The sequence below is a fragment of the Podarcis gaigeae genome (genome assembly GCF_964106915.1).
Source record: "Podarcis gaigeae genome assembly, chromosome: 8".
Taxonomy (NCBI): Eukaryota; Metazoa; Chordata; class Lepidosauria; order Squamata; family Lacertidae; genus Podarcis; species Podarcis gaigeae.
In genome coordinates this window covers 59,397,625-59,413,076 of record NC_139684.1, presented here as the reverse complement: position 1 = coordinate 59,413,076, position 15,452 = coordinate 59,397,625, and the positions used below count along the sequence as shown (strand labels likewise).

The 15,452-nt window shown below is 47.0% G+C and overlaps 1 protein-coding gene across 4 annotated transcripts in view; it reads left to right on the top strand.

Annotated features, from left to right (window-relative positions):
* The window catches only part of KCNQ4 (potassium voltage-gated channel subfamily Q member 4), a 95,904-nt gene that overhangs the window by 46,011 nt on the left and 34,441 nt on the right, over positions 1-15,452 (top strand). For all 4 annotated transcript variants that reach the window (XM_083751716.1, XM_083751718.1, XM_083751717.1 and 1 more), the window contains exon 2: positions 13,369-13,459. In XM_083751716.1, the coding sequence (XP_083607842.1) occupies positions 13,369-13,459 (91 nt within the window). The remainder of the gene's footprint in view (positions 1-13,368; positions 13,460-15,452) is intronic.

Sequence of the window (15,452 nt, the reverse complement as noted above, 5' to 3'; positions counted from 1 at the left end):
ATATAACATCATGAGCACAGGTAGTCATGAATGCACAGTAAAAAGAACACCTGGAGGGGCCCATTTAGACAGGGCCTTTCGGGTGGCTGCTCCCAGACTTTGGAACTCCCTCCCTATTGAAGCTAGACTGGCTCCCTCCTTGTTGTCTCTCTGCTAGCAACTGATTACTGTGCTGTTTTAACAGGCATTTGGGAACTGGCTGGTTTTAATGAAAGGGCTTGTGCTGTGCTGTTTTTATTGTAACTTTTTATATGGTTTTAATAGAATATATATAGATATATATATTTAATTATTTTTTTCTAGGTTCCGTTTCCCACTCTGCATCCATTTCCCTTTACCAGCTCTCCACTCCTTCCTCTGTTCACACATGCCACCCTGTTACCTGAATCTGTCTCTCTCATGTTCTGCTGACAGGCTAGGAAAAAAGGAGCGCAGCAATTCTCTTGCCTCCCTCCATCCTATCGCAAGTTTGAGGCACTCTGGCTACAGAGGCAAGGAAGTCGGAGGAGGGGGGACAAGGGGGAAAATGCATCTCCCCTTCTTTACCCTTTGTCAAGGGCTGGAATCCCTTGTCATGAAATCGAATACACAGGGAAGAAAAAGGAAAGAGAAAGAAAGTCCCAACCCCTAAGGGTGGAGCCATGAGTTGATGAGACAGTTTCTGCCTGGATCAAAGCAGTCTTGTTGCTGATGCTTATAAAACAGTGGGGGTGGGAGAGGGGGCACACACATTCATGTACAAAATTGCCATGCTGTTGACCAATTAAAGCAAGCATGGGAAACCTTTTTCAGCTTGGGGGCATATTTACTTATAAAAGTATTTGCATCTTGCCTCTCACAAAACTTTAGGGAGTCAGACAACTGCATAAAAACATTGAAAAGCAACACGAACTCATCAAGGGATATTTTAGACAATTGCATAAGTCCATCGGCATATTTTCTCCTGAGGGCCGTATTCCAGTGGTGAGAAGGACCAGAGGCAAAACAGGATGGAAGAATAAGAAATGTACATTTTGTCTTTGTACTAGCAAGCAAAAAGGCCTTATCAGAGTTCAAAGGGCACATTCCAGCCAGGCAAGAACACTCAGGGTAGAAAGCAGGGCTGGTGAGGGGTGTGGCTGCAGGGCCAAATAGAATGGCCTGGAGGGCCGCATTGGCCCCTGGGCCTGAGGTCCCCCACCCCAGAATTAGAGAAATGTTTAGCCCAATTGATTAAACATATTTACCTTTTTAAAAAACCTTTATTTGCTTAGCTTCTTCATATAGGTGCTTCATTTATGAAATAGTGGGGATTGTGAGATAGAATCATGGAATTGTAAAGTTGGAAGTGACCTCAAAGATCATCTAGTCCAACCCCCTGCAATGCAGGGATCTCAACTAAAGCATCCATGACAGATGGCCAAATACATGTCAGTATAATGAACAGAGGCCAGTACACTGTTAGGTAGAAAGAGGCCAGAGAAGATTTCCATTACTGCTCATCAAATTTCCGTAATGCTCATCAAATGGTGGACACGTAAGTGGAAGAACTGTTTTGTTTTGTTTTATATTTTGCCTCCAGGTTTTTGGGTTGTTGTTTTTTTAGCTATGACCATCTTTAACAGATTTTTGCTGGTTGCTGGGCATGCAAATAGGTTTGAGATAAGAATGGATATTGGTAGAGCAGTTGTCGATGGCAGAGAGACACAGATGCTTCTTAAAGATATTTCACTGTGCTGTCTCTAGGGTGAAGGACTGGCAGGGGCTCTCATCCAGGTGAAAGGTTGCAGGTTCCCCAAGTTGTTAGTTACCCTGCTCTATTTTAGCTTTCAGATGGAGTGGTTGAGGAAGAGAGATGAGGCACCGTCAACCAAAAGCGTGTGTTGCCATTATTTAATTCTTTATGCAGCCCTTTCTGTTGTACGTGGCACTTTACAGCATAACCCCAATGGTCAGATTCCTGCCCCAAGGACCTCACAGTGGGGAAAAGAACAGACCATTGGCTTAAAGTGCCGAAATACTCCGACTGAGAGTTGCTGGGGAGTGCACTCTTGCAGGCGAGTCAGGGTTTCTGCCAATGGTTGGATAAATTGTCTGAGGTTGGAATGGGATGGTGCAGAAGTAGGCAGAGAAGAGATCAGGAGAGCTAGGAAGCCACCACTTGAGGGTTTTTTACACTCTGACTTGCTTTCTGGGGATTAGTTTCAGGTCCCAAAGACTCCTGTTACAGCTGATTCAACTGTAATCCTTCACATCAGCAACAAAAGAAGAGAAACTCAATGTCAGTCCTGGGCAGGCTCAGTCTTTCTCTTGGTGGAGGGGTGTCTGTGATCACAGCTCCCCCCCCTTGCTATATTTAGCAAGTTGATTGATTCATCTTGGCGGGTCTCTTTTGTTGGAGAAGCTGTTTTGGAACTGCATCTCTCTGCTGAACTAGGGAAAGGGTTTGCATGGAGAACTCAAAGGTCCTAGAGGGCTAACGTTACTGCCCCACCACTGTGCACTCACTTTTAAGCTTCTGTTCTGCTCCCCACCCTCACCTGTCTCGACTCCTTACCTGGAGATGGTACCTGCCTTCTTGGGTAATCTGGTTTGTGATTCTCCAGGCAATGTAACATTTGCCCGGGTGCAAAGGGTGCTCATCAATGGTTCCTCTTCATCCTGTAGAAGAGTGACTAGTGGGGTGCCACAGGGTTCTGTCTTGGGCCCAGTCTTATTCAACATCTTTATCAATGACTTGGATGATGGACTCAAGGGCATCCTGATCAAATTTGCAGATGACACCAAACTGGGAGGGGACACCAAACCCCAGAGGACAGGATCACACTTCAAAACGACCTTGACAGATTAGAGAACTGGGCAAAAACAAACAAGATGAATTTTAACAGGGAGAAATGTAAAGTATTGCACTTGGGCAAAAATAATAATGAGAGGCACAAATACAAGATGGGTGACACCTGGCTTGAGAGCAGTACATGTGAAAAGGATCTAGGAGTCTTGGTTGACCACAAACTTGACATGAGCCAACAGTGTGACACGGCAGCTTAAAAAGCCAATGCAATTCTGGGCTGCATCAATAGGAGTATAGCATCTAGATCAAGGGAAGTAATAGTGCCACTGTATTCTGCTCTGGTCAGACCTCACCTGGAGTACTGTGTCCAGTTCAAGAAGGACACTGGAGTACTGTGTCCAGTTCAAGAAGGACACTGACAAACTGGAACGTGTCCAGAGGAGGGCAACCAAAATGGTCAAAGGCCTGGAAACAATGCCTTATGAGGAACAGCTAAGGGAGCTGGGCATGTTTAGCCTGGAGAAGAGGTGGTTAAGGGGTGATATGATAACCATGTTCAAATATATAAAAGGATGTCACATGGAGGAGGGAGAAAGGTTGTTTTCTGCTGCTCCAGAGAAGTGGACACGGAGCAATGCAGGATCCAAACTACAAGAAAGAAGATTCCACCTAAACATTAGGAAGAACTTCCTGACAGTAAGAGCTGTTCAACAGTGGAATTTGCTGCCAAGGAGTGTGGTGGAGTCTCCTTCTTTGGAGGTCTTTAAGCAGAGGCTTGACAACCATATGTCAGGAGTGCTCTGATGGTGTTTCCTGCTTGGCAGGCGGTTGGACTCAATGGCCCTTGTGGTCTCTTCCAACTCTATGGTTCTATGATTCTATGATTCAATGAGTTCCTAGATTTGAAGCTGAGCAAGAGGTCATCTCCATTAAATTGCTGAAAGTTGAAATCTTGCAAGAGTTCAGTTGCAGATCAGCAAGCTAACATATTCAGCAGATCCAAAAACATTTGAAAGAACTTGACATCCTGCTCTTTTTTTACTTTTAACAAGCACTGTCAATTACATGTACAGTGGTACCTCTACTTAAGAACGCGATCCGTTTCAGAGTGCGAACTGCACCCCGAAAAGTCCGTAAGTAGAGTGCGCTACTGCGCATGTGCGAAGCGTGATAGAGCGCTTCTGTGTGTGCGGCAAACCTGGAAATAAACACTGAAAAGTAACCTGAAAAGCCGCAACATGAAGCAAACGTAACACGAGGTATGACTATACTTAGAAGTTTTGTTTTGAACACACACATTTATGGAAAGTATCTTAAATTAATTCTGCCTACCCTCCCTTTATGTTTGGAACTCCATCCCCCAAACACATACATGATCCCTGTCTGTCTGTCTGTCTGTCTGTCTGTCTGTCTGTCTCTCTGTCTCTCTCTCTAGCCTGCCTTCCTCTTTGTAAATCCCAGCTCAAAATCCCCTTCTTCAACAAATCATCTGGGGTCACTTGCAGACAACCTGTTTATTGAACATTTGTTCTGATCTGCTTTCAGGGAGGCTAGACAATAGGTGCTGTTTCCTGAGTATTTATTCTGACTGGTTTGTGGGGAAATTAGACAGCATCGTTTCAGGCAAAGGAATTTCCCCATCACTTTCCTTATCGGAAAAAGTCAGCTTTGGGGGTGGAGGATTGAAATTTGTTGTCTAAGAGCTCCATTGCACAATCTGAATTTGCACAACCTGAATTTTCTCATTTGTGATTGAATCTTACGCAGAAGCTCCCTGGCTTAACCCCTCTGCCCTCACCCATAATCAAAACAAACCTGAGATCCATGCAACAGCTATTTACTCCTGGTTTGCACCTCCTTGCTCTCACCTCTCCAATTCCTCTCCTGTCTTGGATATCTTCTCCTCTCCCTCGCCAGTCAGTGTAGACAGTATAGATCTCAATGGTCTGAGTTGGCATAAGAGAGCTATCTGTGTTCCTGTGCCTTAATTGCCAATTTAACTCTTTGGTAAACCACATGTCTTGCAGGATGGAGCTGCTAGGCATCTCTAGCTAAAAAAAAAAAAAAAATCAGGTATCTGGTCAGCATAGCGCAATGCTGGGGAAGTTGTGACCCTCCAGATTTTGCTGGAGTAGAACTTGTATCCTCCTTGAGCATCGGGAAGGCCAGAATCTCTACCCCACCCCTGGGGTAGGTAATACTGCATTGCAAGGACCAGAGGTCTGATCTGATAGGAGGCAGTTCCCATATTCCAGCTGTACTGCTGCTGCTCAGTTTCATTGGATGATCTTGAGTTCTAGAGTTATATGAGAAGCAGGAAAAATTCTGTCTGCACACATTCCCCGCACTGAACACAATTTAATAAACATCTTTCCGTGTCCTGTTGAGCAGCAAAGGAGAACTGGGTGCCGTCAAGAGGAGACAGTCCTCTAATGCTTCTTGGCTGTGCATTAACCGATACGAATCCGAAGTGTAGCTGGTAACTGACATACTGACTTGTAGGAGCTGAGAGTCCCCCCCCCCCCCTGTTTCTTTAAACCAAGTGCTGTCAAATTGTCACGTACACGCATGTACCTAGTGTTGCTGCCTGTGGGTCTTGGGGGCAGTGCGCTGCACTGGGAGATGGATGGTCTCTGCATGTGGTTACGCAAGCTTGTGGGCCAGTCTTTCCATGTGCCATATTTAGAATTGCTGGATCGGGGAAAAATATTTTTGCACAGTTCCCATTCCTTTGTCTTCAGCAATCTTTGTTTTCCCTTTTATTCATTTCTTTGCTAATTGTGCCAACTCCACCTCCCCTCCTTTTTTTTCTTTTAAGGATGCTTGGATAAAAGAAGGGAGGAAGATTTGAAATAGCTTAGCTTACACTCTTAATCGGCCCATTTTTGGAGGATATAGCTGCATTGGTGAGAGAAACAGTTCTTTCAGACAGTATAATGTTTCTCTGTGGAGATTTCTACCCCTCTAATTAGTAATGATCAAAGTCACTTTGCGATGTAACAACTGGCCATGATTCAGAGATGAAACAGTAACATTTTCTCCCGTTCAGCGCAAAAAAGGTGCAAGTGTTATTGATTGTCACAAGCCCCTGTGTCAGCCCAACCCCAGGTCTTTGGGTGGCTCATGATACTCTCAGTCCACGTCTGGAGTTTCTTTGTTTTTCTTCTAATATGTAGCACTGACATTCCACCGTTCATTGAATGGCATTGACGCAGCTTGCAATGTAAAACGCTAATATACCAAAGACAAAACAGCAGCAGTAGAAACAGCAGATATAAATGGCAGATGAAACGAAGAGCCAACAATTAAAAGCCCAAACAAAAGGCAGCATAAAAGGCAATTGAAAAGATCCATAGTACCATTTAAAGTCATTAATATGCATGTCAGAACAAGATGAACTTGGTGCAGCACCCAAAAATGGGAGTTGCATAATTTGGGTGCCACCACCAAAAAGTCTATTCTTTTTCTGACAGCCACCTGTCTGACCTCCAGGTGGCTATTCTTCAGCCCGGGGTTCCTGCAGTCTATAACAGAAGCATGAAGTGTAGCAAGCAGTGGCTTCTGTTCAGTTCCACCAACCTCATTCCACTCTCAACCAGCCCCCATTCTTACTTAAAACCAGTCCAAGAGGTAGCCCTGCTTCCCAGCTTCCTCTTCCTCCTTAGTCTCTGTGTTGCCCTTGCAGAACACAGCAGGGCGGAGGAGGGGGACAGAACCAGAATTAGTTAGCTTTGCCTGTCAATGGCTCTAGTGCCACCTACTGTTGGGTTCCCTGCTTCCCACCCTACCAATGGGCTTTAGCCATTACTGTTCATTGACCCAGAGTGGGAGGCCAAGTTTTCCACATTCATCCCTGTCACTGGCAATCTAATGGCTTTGTTCTGCCAGCCAGTTGCAAGGGCTAGGGCCCAGTGCTTGTGGCTGGAATAGAGCGAGGCAGGAGCAAGGGAATTTTGTAAAGCCTGTGTGGCAGGACACATATCCTTCCATTGATCTGAGCCAAGCATTGCAAGCCTTAAAGGTTCTGTGGGTCTTGCAGCACTCTTTAAAAGAAAGCTCGAAGGGAGCCTTTGGTTCACCCTGTGGTCTGACACATCTTCCTCCCGAGGCCAAGCCAGGCAAATTTCAGCACGAGCCATCTCTTCTCCCCACACACCCCAGGAGTGTGGATTCTGTGACCACAAAGCCCTCCTTCCTCAGAAGAGACTGGAAGACATTGATATGTTTGGCTGGCAACTGGGTCTTGTTTGCTCCTTCTCTCTTTTCATTCATTCAGTTTTTAGAAACCGCCAGAATCGGCACTATTGAGATCCGGCGGGTTTCTCATTTCAGGCGCCTGCTCTCGGACTGCAGCAGGGCGAGAGTTTCACATCCTTTGCTGCGTGTCTTTTGTACCCAAGCTCCAGTTTTTCAGCCCAACTTGAGAAGTTTTCCAAAAGGCCAAAAGGATGGGACTCGCTGTTTTCATTATTCTTTTAGTATCTCTCACGTGTTTCCAACTACACAAACTCTGCTCCTGAGTTCATGCAGCCTGCAAAGTCCTGCAGCGAAGGTGTTTCGTGGACTGTGCCATCTCAGGCTGCAGCTGTAGAGGAGTCTGACTCCTCATCCCAAGAAGAAATCTCCCTGCATGGAGAACTCTAGCATGCAGTGGAGAAGTGTTCACCCTAGCTTTCCTTGTTGTCTGTTATCCACCCCCCCCCCATATGTACTTGGGAGAGGATTCAAACACACAGCTGGCTTTTCTGCCCCCCAGCCTGCAAAAGTTTTACTTCCAAACTTTGCTGATTGTACTTAACTTGTCCTCTGTAGCAGAGTTGTCAGAAATTGTGTGTGAATGATATTGGGTTGTTGTTGTTGTTTTTTAATAGAAATAAACTTGACCCATCTGAAGCTACCTGTGAAGTGCTTGGGAGACTCTTGTGCAGGGGTCAGCAACCTTTTTCAGCCATGGGCCGATCTATCGTCCCTCAGACCATGTGGGGGGCTGCACTATATTTTTTTTTGGGGGGGGGGAATGAACAAATTCATATGCCCTACAAATAACCCAGAGATGCATTTTAAATAAAAGCACACATTCTACTCATGTAAAAACAGGCTGATTCCTGGACCATCCGCGGGCTGGATTGAGAAGGCGATTGGGCTGCATCCAGCCCATGAGCCTTAGGTTGCCTACCCTTGCTCTTGTGCTTATAGATCATTTGTTTGGAACCAAAAGGATGCCTCTGGTGCTCTGTGGAGTTTAATGCTGTTGGCTTGTTTTGCAACCTATATGCTACTTTGTCTTCAAAAAGTACCCAAAGCAGCGTAGAAAACAAGAAGAAAATAACCATCCACCCATGAGAGGGAGAGAGGGAGGGGGAGAGAGAGAGAGAGACTGTAAGAACAGCAGCCAGCTAAAAGAACTAAGAGCTGCCCAGCAATAAAACGGCACATCGGGGGCAGAAGAGCAGACCTTCCAAGCATGGGCGTAGCCAGGATTTTTGTTATGGGGCAGGCCTTTTGTTGAGGGCAGAACCTCAGTTTGCTATGTATTTTTCTTTAATTTTCTTGATGGGGGGCAGCTGCCCCTCCCTGCCCTACTTTGGCTACGTCCATGTCTCCAAGGTCCCTATTTTCCAGGGACGGTCTCAGATTTGCAGAAGCCACCCCGGTTTCTGATTTGATCCTGGAATATCCCACTTTTCCTTAGGACTTCCCTATTTTCACTGGAGAAATTTCTGGAGGTTATGGAGTTATCTGACCCCCGAGCCATTTAAAGGCAGCCCTGTATAGGGAAGTTTTTTAAATGTTTGATGTTTTATTATGTTTTTTTTATATATGGTGGAAGCCGCTGAGAGTGGCTGAGGCAACCCAATCAGATGGGTGGGGTATAAATTTAGTAGTTGTAGTAGTAGTAGTAGTAGTAGTAGTAGTAGTAGTAGTAGTAATGGACGTCCCATTCATTGGAGAAATGTTGGAGGGTATGGAAGAGACATCAGTCTGGCGGGCAAAAGCATAGCCAAAGAGAAATACTTACCATCCACATGAAGAATTCCAAACTCTGGGTTCAGCTAGTGAGAGAATCCACTCTTGCAAGGCCAAGGGGGAGTGTGTGTACATACTGTCAGACCCAGGGGCTTTGCCTTGTATTCCTAGATAGCTAAGGTTTACTTGTGAGTTTAGTAAATGCCAAGCGCTGTTCTTGAGTGGAGTCCTTTTCCACGTAAGGTTACCTTGCATGCTGCATGGACAAAACTTGCCAGGGTTTAAATTGCTCCTCAGCACAGCAGCCCCTGGCCAGGGGGCCTTAAACTTCCTTTGTAGAGTGTTCTACGTGTGACCCACCAATCAAGTTTGTATTGTGGCCTCCTGGCTGGACACGGCTGTATTTCCCCACCCACCCTAGTCTCAGGCAGGCAGCCGAAAATAAAAGACTTGTCATGCTTCTGCTGGACTGTTTGTGCATGGCTGATGAGCAGCTTGGTCTGTGAGTCTACTGCCGACTTGCCATAAGGACTAGAAGCTTGAGGTTGAAGCACGGCAGAGAACTGATGGAGAAACCGACCAAGAAGGCTTTGAGCTTAATGGGGGAATTCTGAATAGATGAAAGAGTGCAGGTCTCTCCAAGAGCAAATATGGCATGATTCAGAAAGACATGCATGGGGAATAGCTGCCACACTCCATGGAGCATCTCCTCCCCCATCGTTCTACCCGGACACTGAGGTCCAGCTCCGAGGGCCTTCTGGCGGTTCCCTCACTGCGAGAGGCCAAGTTACAGGGAACCAGGCAGAGGGCCTTCTCGGTAGTGGCGCCTGCCCTGTGGAACGCCCTCCCATCAGATGTCAAAGCGATAAACAACTACCTGACATTCAGAAGACATCTGAAGGCAGCCCTGTTCAGGGAAGTTTTTAATATGTGACATTTTAGTGTATTTTTCAATTTTGTTGGAAGCCGCCCAGAGTGGCTGGGGAAACTCAGCCAGATGGGCGGGGTACAAATAATAAATTATGATAATTATGATGATGATGATGATTATTATTATTATTATTTATTCACAGCTGTGACCTCAGGGGCCATGACTGATCCCTCCTCCCCCCAAAAAACTTTGCTAGTCATGCCAGTTATTAGTGCAATAATGGGATTCTGAGCCCCTTGTCACCACAAAAGTGCTACCTTTCACCAGTCCCCAGAGAATGGCTACAAAGTCCCCCCCCCCTTTCTTTTTATAAGTGATTAAATATTTAAAATTCTGGCTCAACTCTGATAGTGCTCAGAATATTACAGGCTGTGTGCGTCTCTTGTTCTGCTTGTTTGAGATCAGCATTTTCCCTGGTTGCTGTTTGGGAAAGAAAGACAATGTGTAAAAATGGTTTTGTTGATTCCCCTTGGATAGCTGGGAAATGGATCAACCAGAAGGGTTTGGCTCCCTGTGGCTGAATTGAGTGGGGAGGGGCCCCTCAGGCTCAGAACCAAAAGTGGCCCCCAATACCTCTCTGCCTGGCCCTCGGGACCCTCCTCTTTATTGTCACGTATGCTGGTAGCTTATTCCACACCCTGCAACGATGAATTCCACCTGGATTGTGTGTTGTGTGAATAAGCATTTCCTTTTGTCTGTCCTGAGCTTGCTGGCAGTGGGTTTTCCCTGAGCAACCCTAGAGCTTTAGCCTTCTGAACAAGGAAGTTACAATGCCGCTAAAATGTCTGCATAATGTAGTAAGTTCATTCGCAAGGATACAGCTTTTTCTTCTGATTTTCTTCTAGTTAAATAGGTGAAGCTCTCGTTCATTTATTTGTCATTTTTCAAAGGGGCAAAGTCTTGCAAGCAAGGAAGAGGCAAACAAACTTTTCACCTTAATAAATGAGAGCTCAATTATGGGCATTTGAAGATATTTCGTTCGCTTGCTCTTTTTCCTCTTAGAGCAATGAGCTCTGGTGCCAGCCTCCACAACTGCTGGAATTCCTACTGACTCACCAGTTTTGGAGATTTTACCCTGCATTGCTCCCAGACTTCTAACTTATCTTTGTAGGCTAGAAACTTAGGAATGTAGGAAGCTGCCTGAGTCAGACTATTGGTCCAGCCAGTTCAATATTATCTACACTGACTGGCAGCAGCTCTCCAGTGTTTCAGATGGGGCTCTTTCCCAACCCCACTGAGAGGTGCCCAAAATCAAACCTGGAACCTTCTTGTATGCAAAGCTCTACCACTAAGCTACCACTCCCCCCCCTCCAAAAAAAGCCTTTAAAAATCTGTGAGGTTGTTTTCTGGATGCAACAGAGATTTCTGCTGGTCATTAGGTATTTGTCTCTCTTCTCTGATGTAGCCATGTCTTGGACTTGGTTTGCACATAAAGGGAGGGGAAGCGATAAAGTTCTAAGGTGGTAGAGTGCTGGGCAAGGATCGCATATTAGAACACTTCCCTGGCTGTAGTTAAACATCCCTGCACTTAGAAAGCTAGCCCAGAAGGTGGTGTGGGCTAAAACGTCTCCCCCCTGATGTGCTAGCCTTCTACTTGCAGGGAGATTTTACTATTGCAGGAAGATTGCTCCAAAGTGGCACCTCCTGCTGACAGAAGAAAACTTTTCAAGTTTGCAAATTCAAGTCTCCGTCTTCATTTCTCTTAAAAGAAGCTGAGAGGCTTCAATAAACTAAGATAAGATTGGCATTTGGGGTGCGTGTGTGGCTAGGCGGTTCAATGGCTCATCCCCCAGATTTTGCAGCAAAAAAGTGTTGCGCCTCTAGCTCTGGTTTCCGAGACTTCCCAGGCTCCGTCAGCTGCTCCATGCTGCCACCTACGGGCCATGCCTCCCACCTGCAGCTTGGTCAGATGTACTGGTGGCAAGTTCTTGAGGGTTCTCTAAATTGTTGGTGCCTGAGGTGGAAACTCCAGCTGTTTTCCACGGGCTGTGACCCAGCGAGAAGTCCTTCTGAGGAGAGGGTTGCTGAGAATGCTGGATTTTAGCTTCCACTTCCAAGTTTCCACCTGGTCTGTGTTTGATCAGACTCCAAGTCTGGCTGGACCAAGAGATGGCCAAGCGCCAAGCATACTCTCCTGCTCTCAAACATGGCAGCTCCAGTGTGAGTTATGTCCATCCCCCTTTGAGCATGGCCTGCCTCGGGGCTCCACTGCTCCCTGGTGAGCCCGTGCCCTCCTTTTCCAAAAGGAGCCTTCCTGGTTCCCTCTGCCCAGTGGCGAAGCTGCATGCTCTGCTACCAGGGGCAGAGAGCAGGCGGGGGCATGGCTGGCACCCCCCAGGGCCATGACACGCATCCCTAGGGCATGACGCACTGCCCTCAGGGGCGTGGCATGCGTTCTGGGGGCGTGGCGCGCAGTCTGTGGGGGCGTGGCACCCAGCGCGTGTGGGGGTACACAGCTCGTGTCCAGGGGGGCTACTGCAATGGCACCCTACCAGAAAAAGTGGTGCCAGGGGCAGTCCGCTCCCTCCGCACTCCCATTCCTCTGCCAGTGCCTCCGCCACCTGACCCTTTTAATTGTAGGCGTTGGGTGAGGAACCTGAGCTACGATCCCTCTCCATAGGCCAGTCCAAAGAAGACCTCACCCTTGCTCTGTAGTGTAGTGGTTAGACTACAACCTGCGGAGGGGGAAAGCAAAGGTTCATGAAGCTCCCTCTGCCCGCCCTACCTCACAGGGTTGCTAAGAGGATAAAGTGGGGAGGCGGCGGAGAGCCAGGCACACCACTCTCATATCCTTGGAGGAAAGCCAGGGCATAAATGTAATCCTAAATGCACACTTTTTAAAAAAAAGGCAGCCTTGCCAGTCTCCATTCATTTCTCCTTAACATTTATATATTATGGTTGCATTTTATTTATTTATTTATTTTAAAAAAAACACACTTTAACTTTTAGAAATCCCAAAGTGGTTTTACAGTGGTGGATTAAAAATATATCAACACAATAAAACATTATTGATAAAACAGCAAAACAGTAAAATATAATAAAAACAGTACATTTAGAGGGGTTTTTTGAGAAAAACCAGCCCAGGAGATTATTTTATTTTTTTATTTCATAAGATTTATACACTTGATTGCAAAAAAACAACAACCCTCAAAGCTATTAACAAAAAGTTAAGATGGTAAAATCAAGAAAATTTGCAACCTTAACTTAAAACATACAAAAGCTAAAATACCAAAACAGATTAAAATTACATCGACTTTCTAAATCTGTGTTGAAACAGTGAGGAAAATCTTTGCCAAATAAACCCTGCCGCATTTCTTTCCCTGTCCATAGAGTTATTTGATCTTGTATCTTATTTTCTTACAGTACGTACAGGATGTGTTGTGGGGTCTGCTGACTAGTTCAGTGAGTTGACTTAGACTGAACTTCTGGTGGTAGCAGCTGTTTGACGGTGGAACTGCCTACCTTGGAAGGTGGTGGGTTCTCCTTCCTTGGAGGTTCTTAAACAGAGGTTGGGTGGCCATCTGTCAGGGATGCTTTAGCTGCGATTCCTGCATTGCAGGGGGTTGGACTAGAGCACCTTTGGGGGTCCCTTCCAACTCTCCAGTTCTATGATTCTATGAAAGAGGAAGAAAACAGTGTCAGAGGTATGTGCCATTGCCAGCCCGAGCTAATCTGTGTCCCCCTCCTCTTGTTGTTCCAGATTTCTCCTGGTCTTCAGCTGTCTGGTCCTGTCTGTGTTTTCAACCATCCCAGAGCATCACAAATTCGCCAACCAGTGTCTCTTCATCCTGGTAAGGGGGGCTCCTCTGGCCCCCTCCTCATCTGTCTTGCTCTCCTGTCTGCCCATCTTAAGTCTTCTTCATTCTTGCAAATCCCTTCTCCCTGCCCTTGGTCTTGCAATCCTTTCTCTTCAGGTGGCTTTGCTACAGGGCCAGCTCCAAGTTTGTAAAGGAAGGGACTTGGGGACTTCCATTCCCTTCCCTCCAAGAGGGTGGTAGCAGCTCCTTCCCACCATTCTTGGTTTGCTTGCCCCAGGAAAGGAAGAAGAATAAGCAGAAAAGTTTGGATTTGATGTCTTGCTTTATTACTACCCGAAGGAGTCTCAAAGCAGCTAACATTCTCCTTTCCCTTCCTCCCCCACAACAAACACTCTGTGAGGTGAGTGGGGCTGAGAGACTTCAGAGAAGGTCACCCAGCAGCAGCATGTGGAGGAGCGGGGACGCGAACCCAGTTCACCAGATTACGAGTCCACCGCTCTTAACCACTACACCACACTGGCTCTGGAATCAGAGGTTGGCATCACTGGTCACCTTCCAAAGGTCGTGTCTCAGTGGGGCAGGCCTCATAAGCCCTGGAAGGCTCTTTTCCTTCTGCTGCTGCTGCTGCTTCTCCTCCTTCTCCTCCTTCTCCTCCTTTCTCTGTAAACCAGCAGTGGAAGGAATGAAGGGGGTGGGGAGGAGCAGGGGCCAAGGAGTTCCAGGGTGGTGTAGTGGTTAGAGTGCCAGATTATGACCTGGGAGACCAAGGTTCGAATCCCCGCTTAGCCAAGAAGCTCACTGGCTGACCTTGGGCCAATCACTGCCTCATAGCCTAACCTGCCTTGCAGGATTGTTGTGGGGATTAATTGAGGCAGGGGAGAACCATGTGTGTCACCATGTGCAAATGCAATAAGCCGATATATAAATGAGGCCACCCCTCTCCATTCCACCTACAGCAGCTGGCTGGCCTAGTAACTGAACCTTAATTCCCTAAATGGCCCTAAAGGGCCTCGGTCCAGTAAACCTGAAGGAGCGTCTCCACCCCCATCGTTCTGCCCGGACACTGAGGTCCAGCGCCGAGGGCCTTATGGCGGTTCCTTCGCTACGAGAAGCCAAGTTACAGGGAACCAGGCAGAGGGCCTTCTCGGTAGTGGCACCTGCCCTGTGGAACGCCCTCCCACCGGATGTCAAAGAGAAAAACAACTACCAGACTTTTAGAAGACATCTGAAGGCAGCCCTGTTTAGGGAAGCTTTTAATGTTTAATAGATTATTGTATTTTAATATTCTGTTGGAAGCTACCCAGAGTGGCTGGGGAAACCCAGCCAGATGGGTGGGGTATAAATAATAAATTATTATTATTATTATTATTATTATTATTATTATTATTATTCCACACTGATGACTGGAAAGGTATCCTCTGCTTCCCCTGAGGCCACAGACTAGTTTAGGAGGGGGTTGGGACATGCTGTGTAGCAATGGAGGCTGTCCTTTAGGGCAACTGGGGGAGCACTGCCCCACCAACCTCAACTTACATCTACTTTCCTGCCTCCTGCCTTGCAACTTTGCAGGTGGTGGCAGCAGTGGCTGTCAGCTTCCTCCTCCTGGGTCTCAGTGTTGCTCTTGCAGAACTCAGTGGTGGGGAGGAGGATGAGGATGGGGACAGTTGCCTGACATTTCCTCTGGCGCCACCTGCTGTTGGCCTCCCTGCCTTCCACCCCAGTGAGCACCAGCTACCATTGCTGTGTTTGCAAGTCTGCCCTCCAACAGAGGGATACGACCACAGGACTTGGAAGGACAGCCAGGGAGTGGCCTCTACCGCCCCAAAGCTCCACTAATAGAGGCAGCTGTCTCGTTTGGCCTAATGGTAGGGCCGGTACCAGTCAGATGCTTTGCTTGTGGGCTTCCTGGAGGATTCTGGGTGCATAATGCTAGCTTAGCTGGATCTTTTGGTCCGATTTGGTAGCAAGATTCATCTTCTCATAGCCGGCTGTCCTGGTGGTGAACTTTATCCGTATGGAAAAGGCG